At 55.6% G+C, this 24,816-nt stretch overlaps 2 protein-coding genes and 1 long non-coding RNA gene across 13 annotated transcripts in view; 2 read left to right on the top strand and 1 right to left on the bottom strand.

The window, feature by feature from the left end:
- The first annotated feature begins 2,658 nt into the window (after positions 1–2,658).
- LOC128779722 (E3 ubiquitin-protein ligase RNF166) lies at positions 2,659–7,822 on the top strand. 8 transcript variants are annotated; one of them, XM_053915752.1, is made up of 7 exons: positions 2,659–2,791; positions 4,591–4,703; positions 5,398–5,497; positions 5,624–5,731; positions 6,232–6,303; positions 6,403–6,558; positions 6,762–7,822. In XM_053915752.1, exons 2-7 carry the CDS (start codon positions 4,606–4,608, stop codon positions 6,825–6,827), a joined length of 600 nt encoding a protein of 199 aa, XP_053771727.1. In that variant the 5' UTR covers positions 2,659–2,791; positions 4,591–4,605; the 3' UTR covers positions 6,828–7,822. The 8 variants fall into 8 exon arrangements, with proteins under 8 accessions (XP_053771727.1, XP_053771731.1, XP_053771733.1 ...); XM_053915756.1 differs by having other exon boundaries at positions 5,383–5,497; positions 6,403–6,432; XM_053915758.2 differs by having other exon boundaries at positions 5,383–5,497.
- An 8,939-nt stretch (positions 7,823–16,761) lies between these two features.
- On the top strand, positions 16,762–24,412 carry SNAI3 (snail family transcriptional repressor 3). Its single transcript, XM_045191825.2, has 4 exons — positions 16,762–16,846; positions 21,307–21,915; positions 23,941–24,125; positions 24,396–24,412. The coding sequence occupies exons 1-3, from the start codon at positions 16,771–16,773 to the stop codon at positions 24,120–24,122; spliced, it is 867 nt and encodes a 288-aa protein (XP_045047760.1). The 5' UTR covers positions 16,762–16,770; the 3' UTR covers positions 24,123–24,125; positions 24,396–24,412.
- The window catches only part of LOC123479320 (uncharacterized), a 30,778-nt gene continuing 25,494 nt past the window's right edge, over positions 19,533–24,816 (bottom strand). For 3 of the 4 annotated variants that reach the window (XR_011650688.1, XR_006654906.3, XR_006654905.3), the window contains 2 exons: positions 21,770–21,971; positions 19,533–21,229 (listed from right to left, as the gene is read on the bottom strand). This is a non-coding gene — a long non-coding RNA (uncharacterized lncRNA). The remainder of the gene's footprint in view (positions 21,230–21,769; positions 21,972–24,816) is intronic. The other variant, XR_008425739.2, reaches the window with a different exon arrangement.

Below are 24,816 nucleotides of genomic sequence, written 5' to 3'. Positions count from 1 at the left end.
GGGCCCAGCCTGCTTGCCCTCCTGGGTCTCTGAAACATTGGCCTGTGCTGGTGCACCTGAGTGCTGCCGCTGTGGCCTGGAGTCCATGCAGCAGCCGTCAGGCTGTTGCAGCTGTTGCAGCTGTGCCTGCAGGCCTGAGTGAGAGAGCAGACCCCTCAGCTGCCTTTTTCAGCTGGGAAGCTGTCCAGCACCAGCCCCTTGGGCAGATGCGGGCACTTTTTGTCTGCGTGGCTCTCAGCACACCACGGTGATGGTGCTGGAAACTAGGCCGTGAGCTAAGCTACTAGGTGGACACCTGGTTCTGCCTCTAGCTCCTCAGGGACTGGGACATGGAGACAAGCAGTGCTGTGGGGCTGTCGGGCGAGTCCGGGGTCATGCAGGGGTCTGTGTATGTCTTCTTGACACGGGTCCCAAAGTTCCCCTGCCTGCTGCTGGAGGACAGTTGGGCGCCCTTCACCCCAACCTCTGTCTGTCGGAGACCTGCTCCTCTGGAGGCCTGTACTGGGCCCTGCATTCTCCTGATGACGTGCAGGGACCACACATGACAGCTCGTCCCCACGTGTGGTCCTGTGTCCTTTCTTTCTGCACGTGTGTTTACAGCTTTATTGAAATACAGTTGCCTTATTTAAAGCAGGTAGGTCAGTGGTTCGCAGTATATCCACAGCACTGAGTAACATTACCTCAGTCACTACATTCTGATCACCCCAAAAAGAAACCTCATCCCCATTGGCAGTCAGACTCTGTACCCCAACCCCACACCCACCAACCTGCTTTCTGTCTCTGTGGGTTTGCCTGTTCTGGACAGTTCACATAAACGGAATCCTACTCTGTGGTCCTTTGTGATCAGCTTCTTTCACCGAGCATGACTTTTCCAAGATTCCCCTAGCGGTCGCACCTGTCAGCCCACACTCCCCCTTATGGCTAAGTTGTAGTCCATCACAGAGATAGACCACGATCTGCATGTCCAACATCTGTCGATGGACATGGGGTTGTTTCCGCCTGGCTGTTGTGACTGGTGCTGGGTGAGCACTCATGTGGGCTTTTTTCGGCTTCCCCATTGTGACCATCTCACCAGCACTTTCCTCCAGACTCTGGGTGAAGGAAGAGGCTTCTTCCCCCAGCTGTTAGGCTAAGCATATGCTGAGACTGGCGAGAGGGGCAGCCCTGGAATCCTCACTGGAGCACCGGGGTGGGTGCGTGGTGTCCCCCTTGCATGCCTGCCGTGATGCCTGGTGAGCCCTCCCTGGGTGCAGGATGTGGCAAGTGGGCCCACCTCCTTACTCTGCAGGACAAAGCCTAGCTGGGCCTTCTCTCATGTGCAGACGTTAATGTGAGAGGGGACTGGCCAGGTGGTGGCAGCACCAGGGGCCAGTGTGTAGGAGGAGGGCCTTGGGTTGGGCAGCATGAGGGACTCTGGATCCCCTTGCCTGGGTTTTTTTTGGAAAAGGAGTTGAAAATATGGTGGAAAAGGGACCCTGAGCCCTTAGCTTAGCTGCATTCTCTGGACACTCAGGAACATTCTCACACCCCTGTGTCACGTACAGCTCATGTCCCCACCATGGCCCAGTCTGCTTGACATACCCAGGTGGGAGTAGAGGGGTGTGCACCCTGGTTTCTTGCAGGTTTCCTGCAACCTGCAGAGCTGCCACGTTTCTCATGCATCCGGGCCCGGCCCCTGTGATGGGACTGAGCACGTGCTTTTCTGGGGCTGTGGAGGTTCCAGGTGCCTGTCTCAGCTAAGTGGTCCCCACAGCTCTTTTTAAAGCTCGACTGATGTGGTCCTGCAGTCAAGCGCCTTCTCCCTCTCACCCCCTCTGACCAGCTCTGCTCCCTAAGAGCAGCCTGCTCCTTTGCATTGTGGAGGGTGGTTGTGAATTCCAGCTGACGGGTGCGTGGGCAGGAGGGCTCACTGCATGTGCAGCACGCACAGGATGGGACATCTCCAAGGACGGCGCTGAGAGCTCAGGACCACAAGAAGCCTCAAGTGCCCAAGTGCATGCCCCAGGCCAGGAGTATCACTGCTGAATAGTCGGGGTCTGAGCACAGTCCCTCCTGTCACTGTCTTCAATTCAGGCCTGTCAGGAGCCCTTACTGTCTGAGGAGGGGGCAGTGTTCCAGGGCTGCTGATGCTCACGTGCCCGCTTTGGCCCTGCCCCATCCAGTGAGTCCTGGGTCCCTGGGGCCCTGTGGTTTCCTCTCACCATTGTTAGTGATTTTACTCCCCAGAGCTTAGTGGGTGGAGGGTCTCCAGGGTCTCCTGTACTGCCCCTTAGTCCTCTGAGCCCCCTGAGGTGTAAGTACCATGTGGCGGTGAGACAGGCAGGCCAAGCCTGGCCTCCTTCTACAACCAGAGCTCTTGCTGGGAACAGGGCCATGAGGCCAGCACAGGTCCTAGAGAGCCACAGCTGCAGCTCTGCCCAGTTCCAGGGTGTGGCAGAGGGTCCCAAGAGCCCATGGCTAAGAGGGGACTTCGAGTCATTGTTTAGCCCAATAGTGCCCATCCAGCCAGTGGGACTCAGGCTTAGGAGTGACTGTCTCCAGAAACTTCCAGTTGACAGCAGAGGTGAGTTGCCCTGCGTGGGCTGCAGCAGGCTGGCCTGTGACCTCAGGCCCATGTCCCCTGCCCCACTGCAGGTTCTGCGGGGAGTGCCTCCAGCCATGCCTGCAGGTACCATCTCCCCTTTGTCCGCTGTGCCGGCTGCCCTTTGACCCCAAGAAGGTGGACAAGGCTGCCCAGGTGGAGAAGCAGCTCTCATCCTATAAGGCACCCTGCCGGGGCTGCAACAAGAAGGTACCCCACCCCAAGGGGCTTCCTGGGTCCAGGAGGGGGCTTTTTTTAAAAAAATTTTATTTATTTTTAGAGAGCCGGGAAGGGTGGGAGAGGGAGATGGAGAGAAACATCGATGTATGTGAGATAAACACTGATTGGTCGCCTTTCACACACACCCCAGCCAGGGACTGGGCCCCCAAACCCACATGTGCCCTGACTGGGAATCGAACTGGGGACCTTTCACTTTGCAAGACAATACTCAGCCAACTGAGCCACACCAGTCAGGGCCAGAAGAGGGTTTTGAGTGCTTGGGGCCCTGGTTCTGCCCTCCAGCAAAGAGCTGGGCTCTTCCCTTTCCTGTTGAGGACCCTGCAGCTCTGCTCAGCCCCTCCTGCACAGCATGAGGCATTTCTAGATGGTCCTACCTCTTGTCCCATGTTGCACCCTCTACACCCCACTCCACTCCACTTCCTGGCCTGGGCTCTGGGTTGCTTGTATGCATTGTAGCCGATACAGGGACACAGGCTAAGCTGAAACCCACCCCAGACACAGCCTTGATGCTCCAGGGATCCGCTGCCCACTGCAGGCATTGACGTTAGGGGAGAGGGCAGTTGGGGCCATGGGCTGAATGGAGCACATCGCTCTGTGGCCTGTCACCCACCCCAGCCTGCCTTAGGCATGCTGTCCGGAACCCACCCCACCACTGTCCTTACACCCCACTGCTCCTCCAGGGCTGAGAGGCCCTCCCTCCTGGTGAATGGAGTAGGAACTGAGTTTGAATTTACATTTTGAGACTTAGCCATCTCTCTGGTTAACAAGTTCTACTAATCTAGTACAACGGAAGACAGCCCTGGATTGCTTTGCCCTAAAGGTCAAAGGTCTGAACTTCTGGGGTTCTCTGAGGATCTCTGGGAGGGGCTGCTGGGGCTTCCTTCAAGCTCACGTAGCCCCTTTCCCGCTTCTCCCCCTGATCTTTCTGTAGTTTCACATGTGAAGTGGCCTTGCCCTTCACTCCGTGCCCCCCCTGCCCTGGGCAGAGCTGGTATTGGAAGGCTGCTCTGTCATCTCAGACACTGGGTCAGGCCTCAGCCCTGGGGACCATGCCCTGGACTTATAGAGGTAGCTGTGTCCCTGGCTGCTTCCTCAGTTCCACGAACTGCTTTCCTTTTTGTGAAACGTTTACCTTCTAGCCTCGGCATAGGCACCATGGCAGGAAGGTGGTGTTCACACCCCAGGGAGGGTTGAGCAAGGGTCCTTGTCAGCTCTCACCTTCCCCCCACTCTGACCTGAACTGGGACTCCTTCCCTGCACCCCCACTGCCCTCTAGAGTTTGTGACTCAGGAGGCCGAGAAGATTGTGCTGTGTTTGGTTTGGTACCTTTTGGTAAGGAGTTTTGTCCAATGTTCGGTGGTCTAAAAGAATTTGACCCATTGGTTCCTGTTACAAAGGACATTTTTCCTGAATGACCGTACCTTCCTGTTCCCCCAGGAACTGTCTCTGCCCTCAGCTCCCCAGAGACCCCAGCCTGGGTGTCCTCCCATTCAGGAGCTGATGGCCAATGCCAGCCCCCTGTGAGGTCCCGGCTGAACAGGCAGCACCTGCTGCTGGGTCGCAAGTCCGCCTCCTTTCCTCAGCGCCTTTTCTCCAACAGAGACGCTGCGCCCCTGAGAGAAGCCCCAGAATGTGCTCATGGAGCCACTGAGCTGTGAACAGCAGGAGCAGGACCTGCTTGCTGACTGTTCTCTGGTCCGACAGACCCTGAGGCTTTTCCTGTCCCCAGACCCCGGACGGCCTGACACCTGCCCTGCCTCTCTTCCTAGGTGACGCTGGCCAAGATGAGGGTGCACGTTTCCTCCTGCATGAAGGTCCAGGAGCAGATGGCCAACTGTCCCAAATTTGTCCCTGTGGTGCCCACATCCCAGCCCATTCCCAGGTAGGCTACCCCACCAGGGGCCCTCAGAGTTCCTGTCCCTTGTTGGAGCAGCTCCTGGTCTGCATCACTGCTTGGGGCAGCGCTGCTCTGCCCTGAGAAGTGGGAGGCTCTGTACTTCCTCTGGGGGAGCCTCACTACCCTGCAGGAAGAGGAACCCCGGAGGTTCCACGCCAGGCTCATGCATCACCACCTAACAGGGGAGTGCTTACCCCAGAAAATCTGGGTCTGGACAGACGCCACCTCTCAGGGTAGGCAGCCTGTCCTCACCCTGCTTTCCCAGCCACGTTGGGGGAAGAGAGAGACTGGGAGTGTATGAGATGGCAAGTGGCTCCAGAGAACTTGCAGTGGGGTGTGCAGGGGAGCAGGGCAGAGGGTCTCATGATGGCCAAGGTCCCATTGATGGCCATGGAGGAGCAGTGGGGTATAAAGACAGTGGTGGGGTGGTTTCCAGGGCAGGATGCCTAAGGCAGGCTGGGGTGAGTGACAGAGGCCAGAGAGCGATGCACTCCATTCAGCCCGTGGCCCCAGCTGCCCCCCTTTCCCCTCTGGCTGGGCCTCCTTCCCGCCTACTGCCCAGGGGAGGGCAGGGCATGCCTGTGGTGTGACAGATGGGGCCAGGCTTCAAGAAGGTCAGCAGTGCCCAGGTGGGCCACCACTTACCCCTCTGCTTCCTGCCCAGTGCCGTCCCCAACAGGTCCACCTTTACCTGCCCTTACTGCGGCGCCCGCAACCTGGACCAGCAGGAGCTGGTAAAGCACTGTGTGGACAACCACCGCAGTGACCCCAACCGCGTGGTGAGCGCCTGCTGCCAGCCTGCCTGGGTGCCTGAGCCCCACTATCCACCCATGGTGCCTTCCTGGGATCCCGGGGTGGGGGCCTCTCCACTCTGGCTCAGTTTCACCTCAGTACCCCTGTTATAGGTGTGTCCCATCTGCTCGGCGATGCCCTGGGGTGACCCCAGCTACAAGAGTGCCAACTTCTTGCAGCACCTGCTCCACCGGCACAAGTTCTCCTACGACACCTTCGTGGTACATGTCCTGCCTCTTTCCCCCTGGCCCTTAAGCAGCCTTAGGCCCACAATTCAAAGGGAGCTGAGCACACAGAGGGCCCCTGGGTTTCTGGAGCTGCCGGCAGGCCTGGTGCTCGTGGCAGTTAGGCCCTGAGGCCACTGGAGGGCCTTGGGGGCTCCGGAGCTACACAGAGCAGCTCAAGGGGGCCTCTTGGCTTTTCAGGGTCTCACCACAAGCTCTCTTCACACTGGGGGAGTGGGGGAGCTTCTCTGGGAGAGGCAGCCACACATATGGTGGCCGTCATAGGGCACCGTCTCCCTAGCCCTGCCAGCATAGAGAGCCCCATGGAGGCTGACAGGCTGGCCTCGGGTGCTTGTCAGAAAGAAGCCAAAGGGATTTCACCAACTGGAAAACCTCCAGCTCGTTCTCCTTCTCCCACCTGCTTGGGCTGGAACCATGCAGGCTCTTCCTCCTGCTCAGCCCCACCCCACCCAGCCCTGTCCTCCTGTCCCTGCCAGCCGCAGGTTCCTTGGCTGTGCGGGACAACCACCTGTGCTCCTGTTTGCCCTCTGGGCTCCTGGTGGTTACAGGTATGCAGCTCTCTGGCTTCTCTGCTCATCTCAGAACCCCAGTTTTCACATCTGAGGCACAAGGACAGCTCTTTCTCCAAGCGTCTGCCCCTCCCACAGGTCCGCTGCGCAAGGTGTCCCCTGGACGAGGTATCCCCTGGGCAGCTGCAGGGACCCTGTGCAGCCCTCGGGTTGAGAACCTGGGAGCAGCCAGATACCGATCCCACATGTGGGCAGCACTTCAACCTCCAGCAGAGCTTTCGCTACATGACAGTGGTGACCCCATGACCCCGTATGACTATGCAGGGCCTCCTTCTTGTCCTGGGTCATACTGAAAGGAGGTGGGGAGACAGGAAGTGGTACTGCTGGTTAGTTTGGGGTGACTGGACAGAGGAAGTGGTCTTGAGAAGTCACTAGCACAGCCGGCCCTCCTGCCTGAGCCCATGAGCCCCCAGCCCATCTCCACCCCTGTCTTCCAGGACTACAGCATCGATGAGGAAGCCGCCTTCCAGGCCGCCTTGGCCCTGTCTCTCTCCGAGAACTGAAGGCACAGCCCAGCTGCCAGGACCCTACCCTCCAGCCTCGAGGGACAGGGCCATGCTTGCTCTCTGGCCCGGCACCTGCACTTGAATGCGCCTTGTGGGCCAGGTGGGGCCTCCATCATTTCAGAAGGAGAGGCGGTCCTCAAGATTGCCAGGGCCCAGGAGAGACCACTGTCCCCTCGCCATCAGAGGATGGCCGCCTGTGCTCCTGGCCAAGCACGGCTGGTTTCTTCGGTGCTTCGGGCCAAGCAGGCGGCCCTCTCAGGGTCGGCCCTTTGGGACTGAGAGCAGTCAGCTGCCTGCCTCTCTCAAAGCCATGCTGCCCTCCCCACGCGGAGGGGGAGCCCCAGCGACACCCGGCTGGCCGCCGGCGTCTGGCAGCGCTTCCCCTGTGCACCCAGTACTGGCTTTGTGATACCTAGAAATTCCAGCATTTTTCTATATGTTCCAGCGTGATAGCCTTTTCACATTTTATAGAGCCAAGACAAAGCAGTTACTCTTCATATTGCAATATCTGTGTTTGACTAGGAACAATAGTATTTTTATGAAACATTTACAAAATTATATTTTTAAAAAAAAAATTGAAAACAGTTGAGTGATCAAGCTGGGGAGGGAAGGAAAGACGGGGCAGATGCCAGAGCCAGAATGAACCATGAGTTTTGCTTGTGCGCACAGAATGGAGGGCCACGTCCTGGGTCATCTGTTTTCCAGGGTTCCTGTGGCTGGTTTGTCACTTCCCTTTGATAATGACCTGGGAGAAACCCTAGCGCCTTGGCCACTTCTGTGGCAGCTTGGCTGCATGGGCCTCCTGCCTGGGGTCTTGGCTTCAGCCAGCACCTTTCCAAAGCTGGCCACACCCTGCCACCCCCAGTGGTGGTAGACCTTGGGGGTGGCTTGTGCAATAGTGGGCTGGACCGGAAAGTGCTTGTCTTGTTTGGTTCATGGCATAAATTATTGCTGTCTTTTTAAAAAATTTAAATAAAATGTTTCAAAGCATCTATAGCAGCCTGGTGGGTTTCATTCTGCGAATATTAAAAGCAGAGGACCAGCCCTGACCGTTGTGGCGCAGTGGGTTGGGTGTCATACCACAAACCGAATGGTCACCGGTTTGATCCCTGGTCAGGGCACACACCTTGGTTGTGGGTTCGCTCCCTGGTCAGGGTGCTTATGAAAGGCTACAGATCGATGTTTCTCCTGTCAGTGTTTCTCTCCCTCCTTGATGTTTCTCCTCCTCTCTTTCTCCCTCCCTTCCCCTCTCTCTAAAAATAAGTAAAATCTTTTAAAAAGTGGAGGGCTGGTGTGGAGTCACCACAGCCTTCCTTTGCAAATGTGTTTCTGTCTCCAGGCAGCTCCAGCTTAGAGTGAAGCTGGCTCCAAGGTCACCATGAAGAGGACGCAGGGCCAGGAGGAGCACCGTGGGTCAGCCACCCTGCCCACCACTCCCAGGCCCTGTCAGCCTCGACCACTAGCGGTTACTGGGAAGACCAAGTCTTCCCATGAGTGCAGTGCTTCCTTAGGGCACTGGGGGTTTCTCAGCCCGCGCCCCTCACACCCTGGCCTGTTTTTGCCTGTCAGAGCAAGTTCTTGAATTGCATCTGGTCCCTTGTGACAAACCCAGGCAAGGGTTTGCTGGGCATTGGCAGCTTTCACCTCCTTCTTGGTCCTAGGATGGAATTCACTGAGGCCAGCAGGCTGGCTGGGCACCTACCCAGGCTCCCTGGCCGAGCCTGTTATGGGGTCCAGAGTTGGCTGTGGTGGTCTTCAGGATGCCCTTGGGGTGAAGCCCCACGGTCCTTCTGCAGTCCCCTTCTGGCAGCTACTCTCCTTGCTACTGGCTCTTGGCACCCTGCAGCCAACCCCATAGCCTGCCTGGTGCCCCTAAATGTGACCTTGGCCCCTGAGCCTCACTCAGCCACTAGAGGGTCATGAAGAGCCATTTAGACATTGTAACTCTGCCCTCCTCCACTGCAACCTCCACTTAGGGACTGCACTCCAGGGCCACCATCAGTGCTACAGCCTCTGCGGTTTCCCAAGTCACCATGGGCCTTTCAAAGTTGGCAAACATCACCTGCTGGCCACTATCATGGCCGCTGGTCATCAGAGCTGAGCCCTGCACCTGCCTCGCTCTTGTCCATTTGTCGGCAGGCTGTTTACCCAAGCAGGCCTGTGTTCTGGACCATTCCTGTGGAAGAGGGGGTTCTCCTGAGCTTAAAGCTGTGGCAGGGCAGGACAAGAAGATTCCACAAGCTCAAGGGGAGTGTGACTTGGTCTGAAGTTACCCCCTTTAGAAGCAGTCAGCCTCAGACACCTTCGTTAGGAACCACCCTCCCCTCTGACCAGTCTTTGACTCCGCTGGCTGAGGGTGCCAGGTTCCAGGGAGCAGCAGAGCCGCCTGCCAGCCTGTCCTTTCCATCGCTTTCAGAAGGCAGCCCGTGGTGCAGTGTGCCCCAGAGGAGCTCTCTGGGTCCAGCCTCAGCCTCCCCAAGGGCTGACAGGAGAGGAAGGATGGTGCAGCAGTTAGGGTCCCCCCACAGGAGGCCGGAGGGCTGGAACCCCAGGACCTTGGCTGCAGTGAGGCCCTCTTGCCCCACACTGCCGACTGGCCACCAGGGTCTCAGATTGGAGGCCACCTTCCCTGGCCTCACTGTGGGGGAAGGACCAGGGCCTTGTCAGCTCCTCAGGGAATATGGAGCCAGCTGGGGCAGTGCTGACACTTCCCCTTCCTCCTGCTGCCCCGTCTCTGCTCCACCCTCTACCCCAGCACCATCCTCCTCCCGGGAACCTCCCTGGCACCTGATGCTCTAAGTATTAGGTTGGCCAAAGAGCTTGTTTAGTTTTTTCCATATGATGGCTCTAGCAGTGCTTAGTTGTCTTTAACTTCATTCAAAGCAATTTTGTTAGATTGTATTGTGACAGCTGTCATATCAGTGTGCATTTAAAAAATATTAAAATTGGTGAATTTCTGTGCAACCATTTTAATATTGAAGATGGAAGAAGATAGGCAATATTTTTGGTGTATCACGCTTTATTATTTCAAGAAAGGTAAGAATGCAACTGAAACAAAAGAAGACGTGTGCAGTGTGTGGAGAAGGTGCTGACTGATCACACGTGTCCAAGGTGCTTTGCGAAGTTTCTTGGTGCTACTGACACTTTGGCCAAACAATTCTTTGCTGTGAGACTGATGCACTGGAAGATGTTCAGCAGCACCCCTGGCCTCTGCCCACTAGAAGCCGATAGCGGGAGGTAGCCGACATACTCAGAATATAAGTCAATAAAGTTATTGGTGAAAATGAAAAATGTATCTTATTTTACAGAAAAAACCGTAACAGACTTTTTGGCCAATCCAATACTAACCTCTTCCAGAGCCAGCTAAGCCTTCCTTGGGCCAGGACCCTTGTCCCTTCTTCCCCCAGAGCTGCCTGGACACAGTCTGTGGTTCTGGGCCATCCAAGGGGGCACACGTCCTGCCTCCAGTTAGGTCTTAAGCCTTACTGCAGCGCTGGTGCCCACATGTGTGTTCACCACTCGGCTGCTGGCCAGGGCTGTCCACACCTGGTCAGCCCACTGCCCACCACCTCCTGGGGAACAGGACAGTGCTGCTCCCACAGGCCCCGGCCACTTAGTTGTCATGGCCCTCGGTGCCCAGGAACGCCGGAGGCAGCTATAGGGCATCTCAGCAGGTCCTGACCTTACCATGCCCTTGCTTGCTGTCCACCTGCTAGGGAGATGGCCAGGTGATGGGGCCAGATGGGGCCAGACAGCCACATGGAGCACACAGCACACACAGGATCCGTGAGGCACATGGGGACATGAGGCACAGACAGCCCCGTAGGACATACGGGCCACACTGACCACACCCTTGCTCCAAAACAACGTCCAAGACAGCCTTCCCAGGGGAGAGCACCCCTGGGAACCCCATGTGGGGGGAATGTAGACCTGGACTAGCAGCCTTGCAGTGAGGCTTCGGGGACTCCTCAGGGTGAAGCTGCCGCACCAGCAGCCTCCTCTTCCTTCAGATAAAATCTGAAGTGGAGCCAAATGTCTGAAATCCATGTGGTGGGGCTTCCCAATGAGGATGGGGGCCTAGACTGCAGCTGGGGTAGGAGCTACACACCCAGGCCAGCCCCTCGTGTCCTTTCCCAGGTCCCACCACAAAGCCACGGGGCAGCCAGAGCCAGGGCTGCCACATGGCTGCATCCCAGGTTTCCTGCTGCCCAGCATGTGGGCTCAGATGCAGGGACCCCCTGCTTTGAGGTGGGAGTTCCTGAAGCCAGGGTCACTCCACACGACAAACGCAGGGCCTGACAGTCCCCAGCAGTTTGCCTAGTCCACACAAAGCCAAGCAGCCCTTATGTTCAGGGTCCCCTTATACCTTTGCCCTGGAGTGTCCCCAGCTGGAGGTGTCATGCCCTTTCTTTCATGTTAGGTGGCCCTAGAAAGTGCTTCTTGGTTCCCTGGTATCTGTGGCTTTCCTTGCTAGGAAGGGGACAAACAACCAAGCCTCCTAAAGGAAGGACACTCACAGCACAGGGCTCCCTGGCCCAGGCTGGGTTGCCTTCAGTAACTCAGGGCTCCCAAGCACTGGCCACCATCTCTGGGCACAGGGTGGACTTACAGGGCAGACTGGGCACAGCCATGCTGGCCCACTGCAGAGCAGCCTCCTGGCGGGCTTGGCTCAGCCTGGGTTTGTGGGACTCTAGGCTGGTCCTTTCAGGAAATACAAATGTGTCCAGGGGCCTGGCACCAGAAAACGAGTGGACTACCTGCTTCACCTCATCATCAGGGGCCCAGCACACCTGCCGCACAGGGCTGTACCCTCCCCAAATCCCCTGGGCATGGCGCATGGTTCCACGGGGGAGATAGGGTGAAATCACTGCCCCATTTCCTGAATGAAGACAGAAATTGCAAGAACTTGTTACAAGAGACAAAAAGCCTGACATGCCACAGCCATGGACGACTCCTACTGGGGTACCCTGACAAGTCGAGGCATCTGTGGGGGACAGGATGCCTCTGCCCCCAGGGTCTGGTGTGACAGGGAACTTCCTCATGACACAGCTGCAGTGAGCCTGCTCAGGGGGAAGGGCCTTAAACTCACTCCCTATAAGACATCCTGGGCAGATGGGGTCAGAGGCACCCTCCCCCAATCAGCCTTGGGAACACATCTCCAGCCACTCACTCTTGGTCAGTCAGAAGCAACTAGGGGAGGCTGGCCTCCGGGCCACAGCATGGGCTTCAGCCAAGGAAAAGGACAGACAAGCTAGTGGGAACAAGGTAGACTGGAACAGGTCGGTTCTCTCCAAGTACATCCTTCGCAGCCACGGGTCTGGCCAGCAGCGGGGCTCCCGGTGTGGGCTCTTCCGAGGGAGGAGCAGGAGAGGCAGGCCCCAGCAGACTGTCTGGTGGGCCTGCGCCTCCCCACGAGTCTACGCTGTTAAACCTCTGGAAACACTTAGAGAGGAAGGGGCGAGCACAAGAACAGGCCCCTGGGAAGTGCAAACAGCACCAATGTGGTATTTTTCTAGAACCTCTGAGCACATTTGGTGTGTGGGTTGTGGTGCTGTGCCTAGTTAGTTCTTCTTGATCAGCTGGGCCCTCACAGCAAATAGGAGAGAGCAAGGCCACTGTTAGGGTGACTCTCCTGGGCGGTTGTAAAAAAAACCCCACAGCTACCACAACACAACTGGATTGTCCCATAGCTCAGGAGGTCTGGGGTCCAGCTATTGTCGGGGCTGGTGCCTTCTGAGCACTGTGAGGGAGCATCCATTCTGCTCCTGCCCTCTGGCTCTGCCAGGCTCTGGCAGCCACCAGCATCCTTGGCTCATAGCTGCATCACTGACCTGTTGGCTTCACACAGCATTCTCCTTGTGCCTTCACCTCGTCTGTCCTCTGGATGTGTCTGTGTCCAAATTTCCCCTTTTATCAGAACACAAGTCATCAGACAGGGGCCACCCTAGTGACCTCCCTTTGACCTACAAAGACCCTATATCCAAGTAAGACCACAACCACAGGTGCTGGGGTTGGGACTTCAACATTCGACATCCTTGCAGGGCAAAGGCTTCAACCCCCTGTCAGTTCACCGTTGGCACATGCCGAATAGGGCAACGCTAGGCGTGAGCTCCAGCTTGGTGCCACCTGGACAGGGGCAGCAACTGGTGTCTGTAATCTTATCACACTCATGCTCCGTTGCCTTGTGGATTTCTGGAGGGTGCTGGAACCACCTCTTGGCACCAGGGTTGCTGAGGGCCCCTTGAGAGGTGACATACTGCCCTGACCCTGCCTGGAGACAGAGCCAGTAGGCTCCTGCACAGGTGTTCTGCTCAGTGTGGCAACCAGCACACCAGGCCAGTGAACCTGTCCAACCCACTGGGGGCTCCTTTGCACCTTGAAGGGACTCTGAGTCCTACAGTTAGTGGCCTCTAGAGAGCCTGCCCTAGGCTGGGCCAAATGCCAACAGGATTCCCAGGGCCTGAGAGGTGCATCCTAGAGTCCCAGGCATGTTCTGGCTGCCAGGGCCAAGCTCCTTGACTGAAAGCTGCTGCAGAGGTGAGAGCCAGCTGAGACGCCTCTCCAGCAGACCTCAAGGACAGGACGGACCTTGCTGCTCTCTGTGCCCTGGTGGCGGAGTGAGTAAGAGAAGCACAGCACACCGACCAAGTGAACTCAACACTGTGAGAGTCAAGGTACAGACGCTGCACTGAGGGTGGATCAGCATATGAGGAGGTCCAGTCCGTCACTGTGAGAGAGAACCACCCAACACGTGGCCTTTTGAGTCTCTCCAGCAACCTGTGGAGGACAAGGGGACTGCTCCACTGTGTGGGCAAAGAAGAGTGCAGAGAGGATGCAGTGGGGTGAGCAGCTGGGAACTGAGCTGTGGACTCAACAGACCCCTCACTTCAAGGCCAGGGCTCACCTGCTGATGTCTGACCTCTGTATCATACGAGAACAGCTCCTGCAACCTCACACATGCACCCACATGTGTGCACACATACACATGTTGTTGTAGGTGTGCACGCACAGGACACAGGTCTGCACAAGGGCACATACAAGCATGCACACATACTGACGCAGACGCACACAGCGCATCCCTGCCTGGTTGCTGCTCAGTTCTCACCTCTTGTGCCCCAACCCCCAGGACCCTCCTCAGCACCCAACGTCACACTCTCTGCGTGCCCAAAGGTGTCTAGGCCTCTGTGGCCTACCATATAGTCTGTGTGCAGAGGGACAACGTCCCCTCTCAGTACCCCCGTATCACACAGGATGTGTCCACTGACCCTCTATTTAAGATCCAGTATCAATCACCTCTAACAATCAGGCCCCCAAATGGAATGAGATGAGCAACTGTGAGCAGTAGTGAGTTCGCCTTCGCTGGGGGTGACCAAGCACACACTGGCCACCAGTCTGACCGGTCATTGGGAGCTGGAGCATTGGATCCGAGTTTTCCCAAATCCATCACCTCGGATAGTGTGGGGGTTACCTCAAGTCGGGATTTCCCAACTATGCCCACCGTCCCTCGAGGAGTGCTCCACATACTGACACAGGGGGCCACTGTTGCAGTGGCTGGTGCCCCCAGTGTGAGGGCCATCTGCTTGCTACCTGGGACAGATGAGCCCCAGCTTCAAGGCCCAGTTCTGAGCACTATTCCAAGTCCTGGCGCCAGGCTTACCCCTGGAGCCTGGTACCTTTACACCCGTATCTGCACTCAAGAGCACAAACAGGGGCCCACCCCCCAACCCCCAGAGACATGCATGCCTGGGACCGGGCTATCTGGGGAGTCAATGCTTTTCCATCTAGTCCGACAAGTATTGCTGAACACCCACTGTGGACCTGAGTACACGCGGGTGCTGTGTAGGAACAAGGGCTGACTCCCATCTGGCCCAGGGGAATGGGGGTTCCCACACTGACAGAAGCTGATGGGAGGGGCAGCAGCCTGGCTCTGGGAAGCTGACACCCCCCAGGTCCTAGGTGCCCAGAGAAGATTGCTGTGATTTCTGCAGGAAAGGTAGACCTCAGTCCCCAGCAAGGCTTACCCTGGGTGAGAGGGGGGGGGTGCTGAGAAGTGTATTTCCCACCGCAGGGGGAGGCAGAAGACTTCACCACCAAGCACAGTGGCTGTTCTGAAGACAGGAGAGCACAGAGCAGAGCAGATGAGGACCGCTGCACCCCTCTCCCAGCTGCACAGGTAGGGACAGATAGATGCTGAGGTTTTCCTCTGTAGGTACCACTTGGGTCCCACAGCCAAAAGTCAGTCTGTGCCATCAAGTGAGGGCAGTTCTGAGATGTTAGCAGGGACTGGAAACTTCCCTTTGGGTCATTTGTTACAGCAGCCCCAGGAAAGGAATCAACTGCCCCTACCCGAAGGCTCTCTCAGGACCCTCAGGTCCCTCGTGCATTTCCAAGATGAGATCAGCAGACTCTCCACAGGAGTGCTCGAGCTTCCCTAAATAACAGAGTGTCTCTCTGGGGATTAGGAACGGGTTGCTGAGTGAAGAAGAACAATATAGGCAAAAGGTTGGCCCAGGTGTCTGCAAGTGCTATCTATGTCTGGGAGGGGAAGAGAGAAGGAAGAGAGGGTATAAACAGAAAACTTTCAAGGCCCAGGAACAGGTGAATAAGAAGAAGGCAGTCACGTGTCCTCTGAAAACCACATTCATGGTAGCATGGTGCCAGGCCATGGCCCATAGGAAAGACTAGTGTCTTCTGTCTGTGCATGACCTGACCTTCCATGCACCCTCACCAAGCAACAGATGGGGTACACACAGCTCGGGTTAGGCTAGAAGTGTGGGCCCAGGTCCCAATTCTACCGCTTCCCAATTTCTCGGAGCCTGTTTTTTCATCTGCAAAACTGTGGGAATGTAAAACACTGTGTGACATGGCCCTCCGTCCCACTGTCTGCACGGGTTCTTCTACAGACTCACCCCCATAACCACCGTGCCTCCCCACCCACCCAAGCATCAGAGAGCACCAAAGCACCAATGCAAAGCACCTGGGCCTCAAAAGGTTCTTCTGGGAAGGCAGGCTTGCTGCACATCCATAGAAACACCTGGGGCTCTCAGGGGGCTGGCCAGGTGCTGTGTCCGCCCACCTAGAGACTGCCCCATCTAACCCTTGGATGCACGAAACATCCACATCAAAAAGGAACAGACATCAGAACTGACTCACCCAGCTCTTTGTGGCACTGAGGATTCCAAAGGACACTGGAGGAGGCACATGGCTGCCCAGAGTCACAGACAGGCTGTTGCAAAGTGCACGGGCTTTGCCCTCTTTGATTAAACTTCCAATAACCACATGCCTGAACCCCTTGGAATTCCAGAACTCCAGGCTGTGTCATTTCTTCCACCAAATGAGCTGCCTGGATGCCTGGGGCCAACTCCTAAAGTATTGTCTCCAGAGGGAAGGGGCCCACTGGAAAAGGGTCCCAGCTCCACCGGGCCTGCTGACCCCACTGGTCACCATTATGGCTGACCAGCTGAGGTAGCTTTGGAGTTCAGGGCTTGTGCGCATCAGTCCTATCGCGCGGGTTTGAGCAAGAGGTGGGACGTACGTAACAGGCTGGAGCGAGGGTTATCCCAGGGCTCTGGGCACGCTCCCACACCCTATGCACTGGAGACGCTGGGCTCGCATCCGTCCCTGACCTCCGCCATTTAGTCCGCAATGAATGGGTGCGTCAGGCCGTAGGTGTCGGCGTGACTCCCGGCGCACGCCAGGGAGGTCCCGTGGGCAGGACACGCCGGCCACGCGCTCCTGCCCCCACGCCGCGCACCTGTCCTGGGCGTGGCCCCAAACCCGTGTTCCGAGGTCCCGCCCCGCCCCGCCCCGGCCGCGCCGCATGCTAGTTGGCCCAGGCAGCGCGCTATGCTAATGAGCCTGACCCTGCCCGGCACCTGCCGCGGAGCTGCGGACCCGGGTTCTGTGGACTCGCAAGTGGGACACGCGCCTGCGAGGAACAATGCCGCGCTCTTTCCTGGTGAAAACGCACTCCAGCCACAGGGTCCCCAACTACGGGGAGCTGGAGACCCAAAGAGGTAGGGGCTGCCGGACTCCGCAGCCGCCGCCCAGGGCTTGAGCTTCCTCTGGGCAAGAGAGGGAAGCCCCTGGGAGCGGGGAACACCTGTCCCAGGTAGGAAGAGAGGCGTTAGCTCACCAGCACGGCTGGCTCCGAGGCCTCGAGGCTGGAGGTAGGTTGGTGGTCCCAGTCCGAGTCCGCGTCCAGCGGAGTGCGTGGGCATTCTCTCCCCACTTAGAGAAGTTTCTAGGCCCCCAAACACTCTGGGCTGTCCCCCTATGGTCTGGCGAACCGATCACAGCTAAGGGAACCAGGATTCATCTTCCTGGGGCAGGAGGTTTGGGAGGCGTCCCAGAGATTGTGGGAAGAGAGCTGGAGGGCCACCTGGGGCTGCCGTCCAAGGACTCACGAGGAATATCCTGGTTTGGGTGGTGAGTACGGGGGCCGGGAAGAGTGACCATGGGCTGTCTAGTGCCAAGGCCCAGCTTGTTTAGCGTTCCGAGGGCTCCTCCTGTGCCTCCTCACTCCTCCTGAGGGTCTCCTTCCCTCTGGCCTCCCTTCGCCCCAGTGGAGGTGGCCAAGAACAGGCTGGGCTAAAGGGCTGCGATCCTATCCCCAAGGGGCTTGGTAGGGAGATGGGAGTCCAGGACCCAGCACTGTTCCCCCATTCCCATTTCCTACTGGGCATCAGGACTTGCAGAGGCCCCAGGGTAAAGCCCCTAGAGCAGTCAGGCTTTGTCCCTCCTAGCTCAGCAGCTTCCTGGGGCTAAGACCCCCTGGGGGACTGCTTCATGATTCAGAGTGAGAATGGGGCAGGGGAGACACTGTGGTGGCGTGGGCACCTCAGAGCCTTTTAGGGCTCTCAGAACCCGGTGTGGGGAGGGAGTCTCTGGCCAGTACCGAGGCGGGGCCGCCACCAGGGGGCACCTTCCAGGACCAGAAGCCTCACTTCTGGGTTCTGAAATCAAGTTAAAGTCACCAGCAGCGATTTTGTAAAATAAAATAGAACAGAAACCATCAGAGTGCAGTGCTCCAGATAAAGGAAACTTTTTTCTAGCTTTATTTTTTAATTAAATTTATAGGGGTGGCATTGGTTAATAGGGTCATATGGGTGTCGAGTGTACATTTCTGTGATCCATGATCTGTATGCTGCATTGTGTTCCACCACCAAAGTCAAATCATCTTCCATCAGCACATATGTGGCTCCCTTTACCCTTCACTACTCCCCACCTGCTCCCCTCTGGTAACCACCCTACTGTTGTCTGTGTCTATGAGTTTCAGTTTTATATCCCACATCTGAGTGAAATCATATGGTTCTTGGCTTTTCGTGACTTATTTCGCTTAGCATGATATTCTTAAGGTCCATTCATGTTGTCACAAATGTCAGTATTTTATCCTTTCTTGTGGCTGAGTAGTATTCCATAGTATATATGTACCACATCTTCATTATCCAATTCTTCCTCTATCGAAGGCGGTTTTGGTTGTCTAAGAAAACTTTTGTTCAGATATATATGATGGAAAACTGACTTTACATGGGTCATAGTTTTTTTTGGGGGGGTTTGTTGTTTTTTTTTTAAGTTGGGAGTTTCCTTTATTTTTTTAATTTTTATTTTTAATATATCTATTGATTATGCTATTACAGTTGCCCCATTTCCCCCTCTTCAGTCCACTCCATCCTGCCCACCCCCTCCCTCCCACATTCCCCCCTATAGTTCATGTCCATGGGTCATAGTTATAAGTTCTTTGGCTTCTACATTTCCTACACTATTCTTACCCTCCCCCTATTTTCCACCTATCATTTATGCTACTTATTCTCTGTACCTTTCCCCCCCTCTCCCCCTCCCACTCCCCTGTTGATAACCCTCCATGTGAGCTCCATTTCTGTGGTTCCGTTCCTGTTCTAGTTGTTTGCTTAGTTTGCTTTTGTTTTTGTTTTAGGTGTGGTTGTAAATAACTGTGAGTTTGCTGTCATTTTTACTGTTCATATTTTTTATCTTCTTTTTCTTAGATAAGTCCCTTTAACATTTCATATAATAAGGGCTTGGTGATGATGAACTCCTTGAACTTGACCTTATCTGAGAAGCACTTTATCTGCCCTTTCATTCTAAATGATAGCTTTGCTGGACAGAGCAATCTTGGATGTAGGCCCTTGCCTTTCATGACTTGGAATACTTCTTGCCAGTCCCTTCTTGCCTGTAAGGTCTCTTTGGAGAAATCAGCTGACAGTCTTATGGGAACCCCTTTGTAGGTAACTGTGTCCTTTTCTCTTGCTGCTTCTAAGATTCTCTGCTTCCCTTTAATCTTGGCTAATGTAATTATGATGTGCCTTGGTGTGTTCCTCCTTGGGTCCAGCTTCCTTGGGACTCTCTGAACTTCCTGGACTTCCTGGAAGTCTGTTTCCTTTGCCAGATTAGGGAAGTTCTCTTTCATTATTTGTTCAAATAAGTTTTCAATTTTTTGTTCTTCCTCTTCTCCTTCTGGCACGTCTGTGATCCGGATGTTGGAATGTTTCAAGATGTCCTGGAGGTTCCTAAGCCTCTCCTCATTTTTTTGAATTCTTGTTTCTTCATTCTTTTCTGGTTGGATGTTTCTTTCTTCCTTCTGGTCCACACCGTTGATTTGAGTCCCAGTTTCCTTCGCATCACTATTGGTTCCCTGTACATTTTCCTTTGTTTCTCTTAGCATAGGCTTCATTTTTTCATCTAGTTTTCGAACAAATTCAACCAATTCTGTGAGCGTCTTAATAACCAGTGTTTTGAATTGTGCATCCGATAGGTTGGCTATCTCTTCCTCGCTTAGTTGTATTTTTTCTGGAGCTTTGAAGTGTTCTGTCAATTGGGCCATTTTTTTTTTTTTTTGTCTTGGGACGTCTGTTACTTAAAGGGGCGGAGCCTTAGGTGTTCCTGGGGCGGGGTAACGCTGGTCGCTGCACTGTGACGCTGTACGTGGGGGAGGGGCCGAGAGGGAGCAATGGCGCCTGCTCCACTCTATGCCGAATTTCAGTCACTCCCTCCGCTACCCACAATCAAACTGGGCCCCTCTGGTGCTGGTTTCTGAGTGGGTGGGCTTGTGCACACTCTAGGCCCCTGTGGGTCTCTCCAACGACCTCTCCTGTGAGGCTGGGGGTTTCTCCTGCTGCTGTCTCAACCCCCACGGGCATTTTCAATCAGAGGTTTGAGGCTTTATTTCCACTCTCTGGAGCCCTGGGTAACATGGTCTGCTTCGCTCCCCGCCGTTCCTCCCGGTTTATCTATGCATGAATGTGGGGCCGTGGGGTGCTACCTGCCACACTGCCTGTCCCGTTCTCTGCCACTCTGAGTCCGGCCCTCTCGGTTTCTCTGTGCGTGAATATAGGGCTGCAGGGTCTGCTAGTGGTCAGACTGCCTGCCCCGTTCATCTCACACTCCGCCAGTCTCGGTCCCGCCACAGCAACGTGAGTCCTCTCCACCCCGGCTGCCATCTCCGCCCCTCCTACCGGTGTGGAAGAATGTTTATTTTTTATCTCCTTGGTGTCGGACTTCCTTGCCGTTAGATTTTCTGTCAGTTCTGGTTGTGCGAGGAGGCGCAGTGTGTCTACCTATGCCGCCATCTTGATTCTCTGGATCATAGTTTTAAAAGTTTAAAAACCATGTGTAGAGTCTAGCCGCACAGTGTACCCACTTCACTATTTGAATATGCAAATATGGGCAGCTCTGCAAGGCCCATTGATGGGCTGTCCAGGAACAGCCTTGCAGCCCATTAGCTCTCTCTGCTTCCCTCCCTCTCCCCTTCCTCTTCCAATCTGGGGCCAGAGATTTATTTTAATACATAAGGAATAAGAAATGGGTTGTGGGCTATTTGGAGATTTGGGCTTTGGGAAGATGCAGAACTGTCACCTACTAACTTGTTCACTTTGGGGGCCTGCCATTCCAGGTCAAGCATGGGGTGTGCTGGCTCACAAATATGGTTGTAATAGGCTGAGGTCAGAGGACAACCCCTCTGGACCAGGAGAGCTGGCAGGAGGCTACCTACGTGCACCAATGTCAGGATATTGAGGGGTAATTGGGAGGTGACTGGAGGCTAATTAGTTATTTTCCATGTGGTAGCCTGCCATCAAGTGCTCTGAATTAATGCTGCGTGGGAGCCTGGGGGTGCCCTGGGAGCTGGTCCTGAGGAGGAACAGGAGCTCAGAGAGAGGGTCCGCCCTGCCTGGCAGGGAAGAAGCCTTCCTTGGCCCCATGAAAGCTGTTTCAGGATTCTGTAAGGCATTTCTCTGTTTTTGTTCTTAAAGAGGAACTGAGATTCCTCCTCTAGACCCCATGGTTTCCAGGCCATCTCACTTCCCCAGCTGACACCTCCATCTTTCAGGTTTTTCTCTTCATGCCAAGCTGCTGATGGCCTAAAGATGGGCTTGGAATTGGACCTGAAATGAAGTTTGAGAGCACACCACATTGGGACTGAGTCTTCACCTTTCCATTCTCTCTCCTTCTGCCCTTCTAGAAATCAATGGCTCCTGTTCTGCCTGTGGGGGGCTGGTGTTGCCCCTCCTCCTCCCAGACAGGGTGGCCCCTCCCGTGCATGGTGACCCTGCCCAGCCCTGGGACCACACCTCTGGCATCACCTGCATCTCCCTGACCCTCCCAGAAGCTCGGAGGGCCTCTGAGCCAGACCCCTTGGAAGTCAGCTTGATGGACCCTCGCGCTGGCTGGGCTCCCAGCGTACCTCTCAAAGACAGCCTGAACCACCTCAACCTGCCCCCACTGCTGGTTCTGCCCACACGGTGGCCCCCAATACTCAGCACAGATGGGGACCAGGCTCCAGACAGACTGCTGGGGGCTGAGCAGGCCCCCTCCTCTCCAGGTGGCTTCCAGTGTACCCACTGCCACAAGCCCTACCACACAGTGGCTGGGTTGGCCAGGCACCAGCAGCTGCACTGCCACCTGCAGGCTCAGCGCTGCTTTACCTGCAAGTACTGCAACAAGGAGTACTCCAGCCTGGGCGCCCTCAAAATGCACATCCGCACGCACACGCTGCCCTGCATTTGCACCATCTGCGGCAAGGCGTTCTCTAGGCCCTGGCTGCTTCAGGGCCACATTCGGACCCACACAGGTAGGAGGACAGCGTCGGGTCCACAAGAGGGATCTGGGTAGAGGCAAGAATGGGACCTAGAAGTTAGAAAGAGGGAAGGGGAGATTTTATGAACAAGAGGATGGACGTTCACACAGCTTTTGCTCTCCAGTGTATCCATTTCTTGGGGCTGCAGCACATAGTCCCATAATCTAGGGGCTCAAACATCAGAAATGTCCTCCCTCACTGTCTGGAGGCCAGAAACCCTGAGTCCAGGTGTCCCAGGGTTGAATCCTTCCTGCCTCTTCCAGCTCCTGGAGGCTGCAGGTATCCTTGGCTTGTGGCCACATTGCTCCAAACTCTGCTTCCGACTTCACATGGCTCTCCTCCGTGTATCTGTGTCCAAATTTCCCTCTAGTTATAAGGACACTGGTCATATTGAATCAGGGCCCACAAACTGCAGCATGACCTCATCTTAACCTGATGACATCTGCAAAGCCCCTATTTCCAAATAAGGTCACATCTTCAGGTACCAGTGTTTAGGACATGGACATCTCTTTTTTGGAGGACACAATTCAACCCATAACACCCAGGAAAGTGTACGATGCACAGGACTTCTGCAGGATCTGACTTTTCACATTTCACAGACTTCCAGAATTCTGGAAGGAGGAGTAGGGAGCAAGAAAGGCCTGGGCTGGGGATAAGAACAATAGGGGTCATAGCCTATCTGAAGGGCAGAAATGACAGCTGGGACTTCACTCAGAAGTTGGGGACCTGGAGCAAACCTGTCCCTGGGTAAGAGAGTGGCCAGGAGCCCACAGGAAACAAAGGAGGGAAGAGCAGCTGTGGAGAGGAGACAAAGATAGAAACAGAGAAAGGAGAGGAATGTGGACAGGAGGCTGAAGGAGGCCTAAAAACCTTGGCTTTCTCATGCTGTGTTATAATATACGGCCCAGAAGGAGTGGAAGGCCCCTGCTACGTACAGGGCCAGCCAGTAGCTGAAGTGGACCTTGGTCTGGGGCTTGGCCTGGAGCCTGGGACTTTGTCAAGCACACCATGCAGAGTGGGAGACAAGAAGAGAGAGACAGAGGTCCCAGAACAAGCATTTGGTCCTGATCACAGACCCACAGTTGCAACACACACTTTCTGTAACTGGGGCCTCCCTAAATCTAAGTCATGGCTCTGTGAGTAGGATCTTCTGAGTCACATGTGGGTAGAGGTAGGAAAGAAGGGTTTTACTGGAAAGGAGCCATTTCCTTGACCCTTCACTAAGGATGTCACACATCGTCAGAGGCTCAGTGCTCCTGTTCTGGGAGCCAGGATGTGGCAGTCCCCACAGGAGGGTGGCCTGGCTAGGAATGTGCCTAGGTGACGTGCAGTGGGGACTGCAGGCTGGTGTCTCTCAGGACTCAGTAGGGCTGTAGGACTGGAAGCCACTCTGCACAGATAGAGAACGGGCTATTCTCAATGACCCTTTTATACTCATCAGAATCATCCTGGGGCCAAGGTCCCAACAGAAGGACTTTGTCCAAATCCCTGGCGGCCTGATTGGAGGTGGCCTGAAGGATACAAGGATTTTAGCCATTCCTAAATGCCCTTTTGTGCAGGTGGAGGGCTCACTCCTTCCAGCCTGCCTTCTGTGGGAGCCTGGCTGGTCCCCATCACTGGCTTTCAGTGGGCAGGCACAGCTGCCAGAAGGTGCCCATGCTTTTCATGTCCAGATCTGGGTGGCAAAGGGCCCCAGGATAGCTCTGGCAGAAACAGAAGATGTAGCAAAGAGCTGTGCTGGACCTTTGCTCTCAGGAAGGGTTAGGTATGTCATTCCACCCTGTCCGCTTGGGTGCTTGTATGGCCTCTTGGCCTTAAAGTCTCCTCCTTGGGCTGGGGCTCCAAGGCCCCTATCACTTATGTCATAGGGAGGGGGCAATGAAGATAGATAAATTGGAATTGAGTGAGCATTTGGAGGGGGAGGGATGGGTTATAAACAGGGACACTTGAACCCTGAGGCCACCTTCCCAGCACACTCCAGATAGTCACACACCTGGCCCTTCCCTCTTCCTTCCCCAGGTGAGAAGCCCTATGCCTGCTCACACTGCAGCAGGGCCTTCGCCGACCGCTCAAATCTCCGAGCTCACCTGCAGACACACTCTGACACCAAGAGATACCAGTGTAAGAGCTGCGCCAAGACCTTCTCCCGCATGTCACTCTTGGCAAGGCATGAGGAATCTGGCTGCTGCCCCGGTCCCTGAGAGGTATGGGTTTGGTGCAGGTAGGAGGGACAAGACCTCAACCCAAGAGACCACAGCCGGCGCCCCTCTTGGCAGCCTCGTGCTGCCTGGTGCACTCAGAGGAGCCAGGAGGGCGGGAGCTCAGCAACCCGCCCCCCCTCAGGCACGCTCCCCTGCTCACCACAGCCTGCGTCTATTCCAAACCAGAGCAGCCCAGTGGGCCATCAGGGTGAGCGAAGGCTCGTGCACATCTCCCACCTCACTCTGCCCACTTAGAGGGGACTTTCCTTCCAGGGGCGACTTTCGGCAAGACAAGAACCACCGTCTCATCTTCCACTTGCTCTGGTTTCAGCTTCTGGGTTTTTGGAGTTAAAGACTGTTGGGGGACTGTCGCCAGCATGGACAACCTTGCCATTAAGATCACAGATAGGGCTGCCTTTGGAGCTCCTTGCAACTCCACGTGAACAGCCTGACTTGTGCCGAGTGCATTGCACAGTCTAGCCTGCAAGGGCAGAGCTACCTCAAGGCTCACCTCCCCCTGCCTTTGGTTTGGAATCTGGGCCACACTGCCTCATATCACACATGTGCACCCACGCCCTCCCGATCTCTGAGATGGAGCAGCACCGAGACCAGCAGCTTGGTCCTCATCCACAATTGTGGGGCAATAAAGAGTCTATGCACTCAGGCCTGTGTTGTCCTCTGATGGTCTGTTTTC

The sequence above is a fragment of the Desmodus rotundus genome, chromosome 12 (genome assembly GCF_022682495.2).
Source record: "Desmodus rotundus isolate HL8 chromosome 12, HLdesRot8A.1, whole genome shotgun sequence".
NCBI lineage: Eukaryota > Metazoa > Chordata > Mammalia > Chiroptera > Phyllostomidae > Desmodus > Desmodus rotundus.
This window is presented reverse-complemented; position numbering and strand designations above follow the sequence as displayed.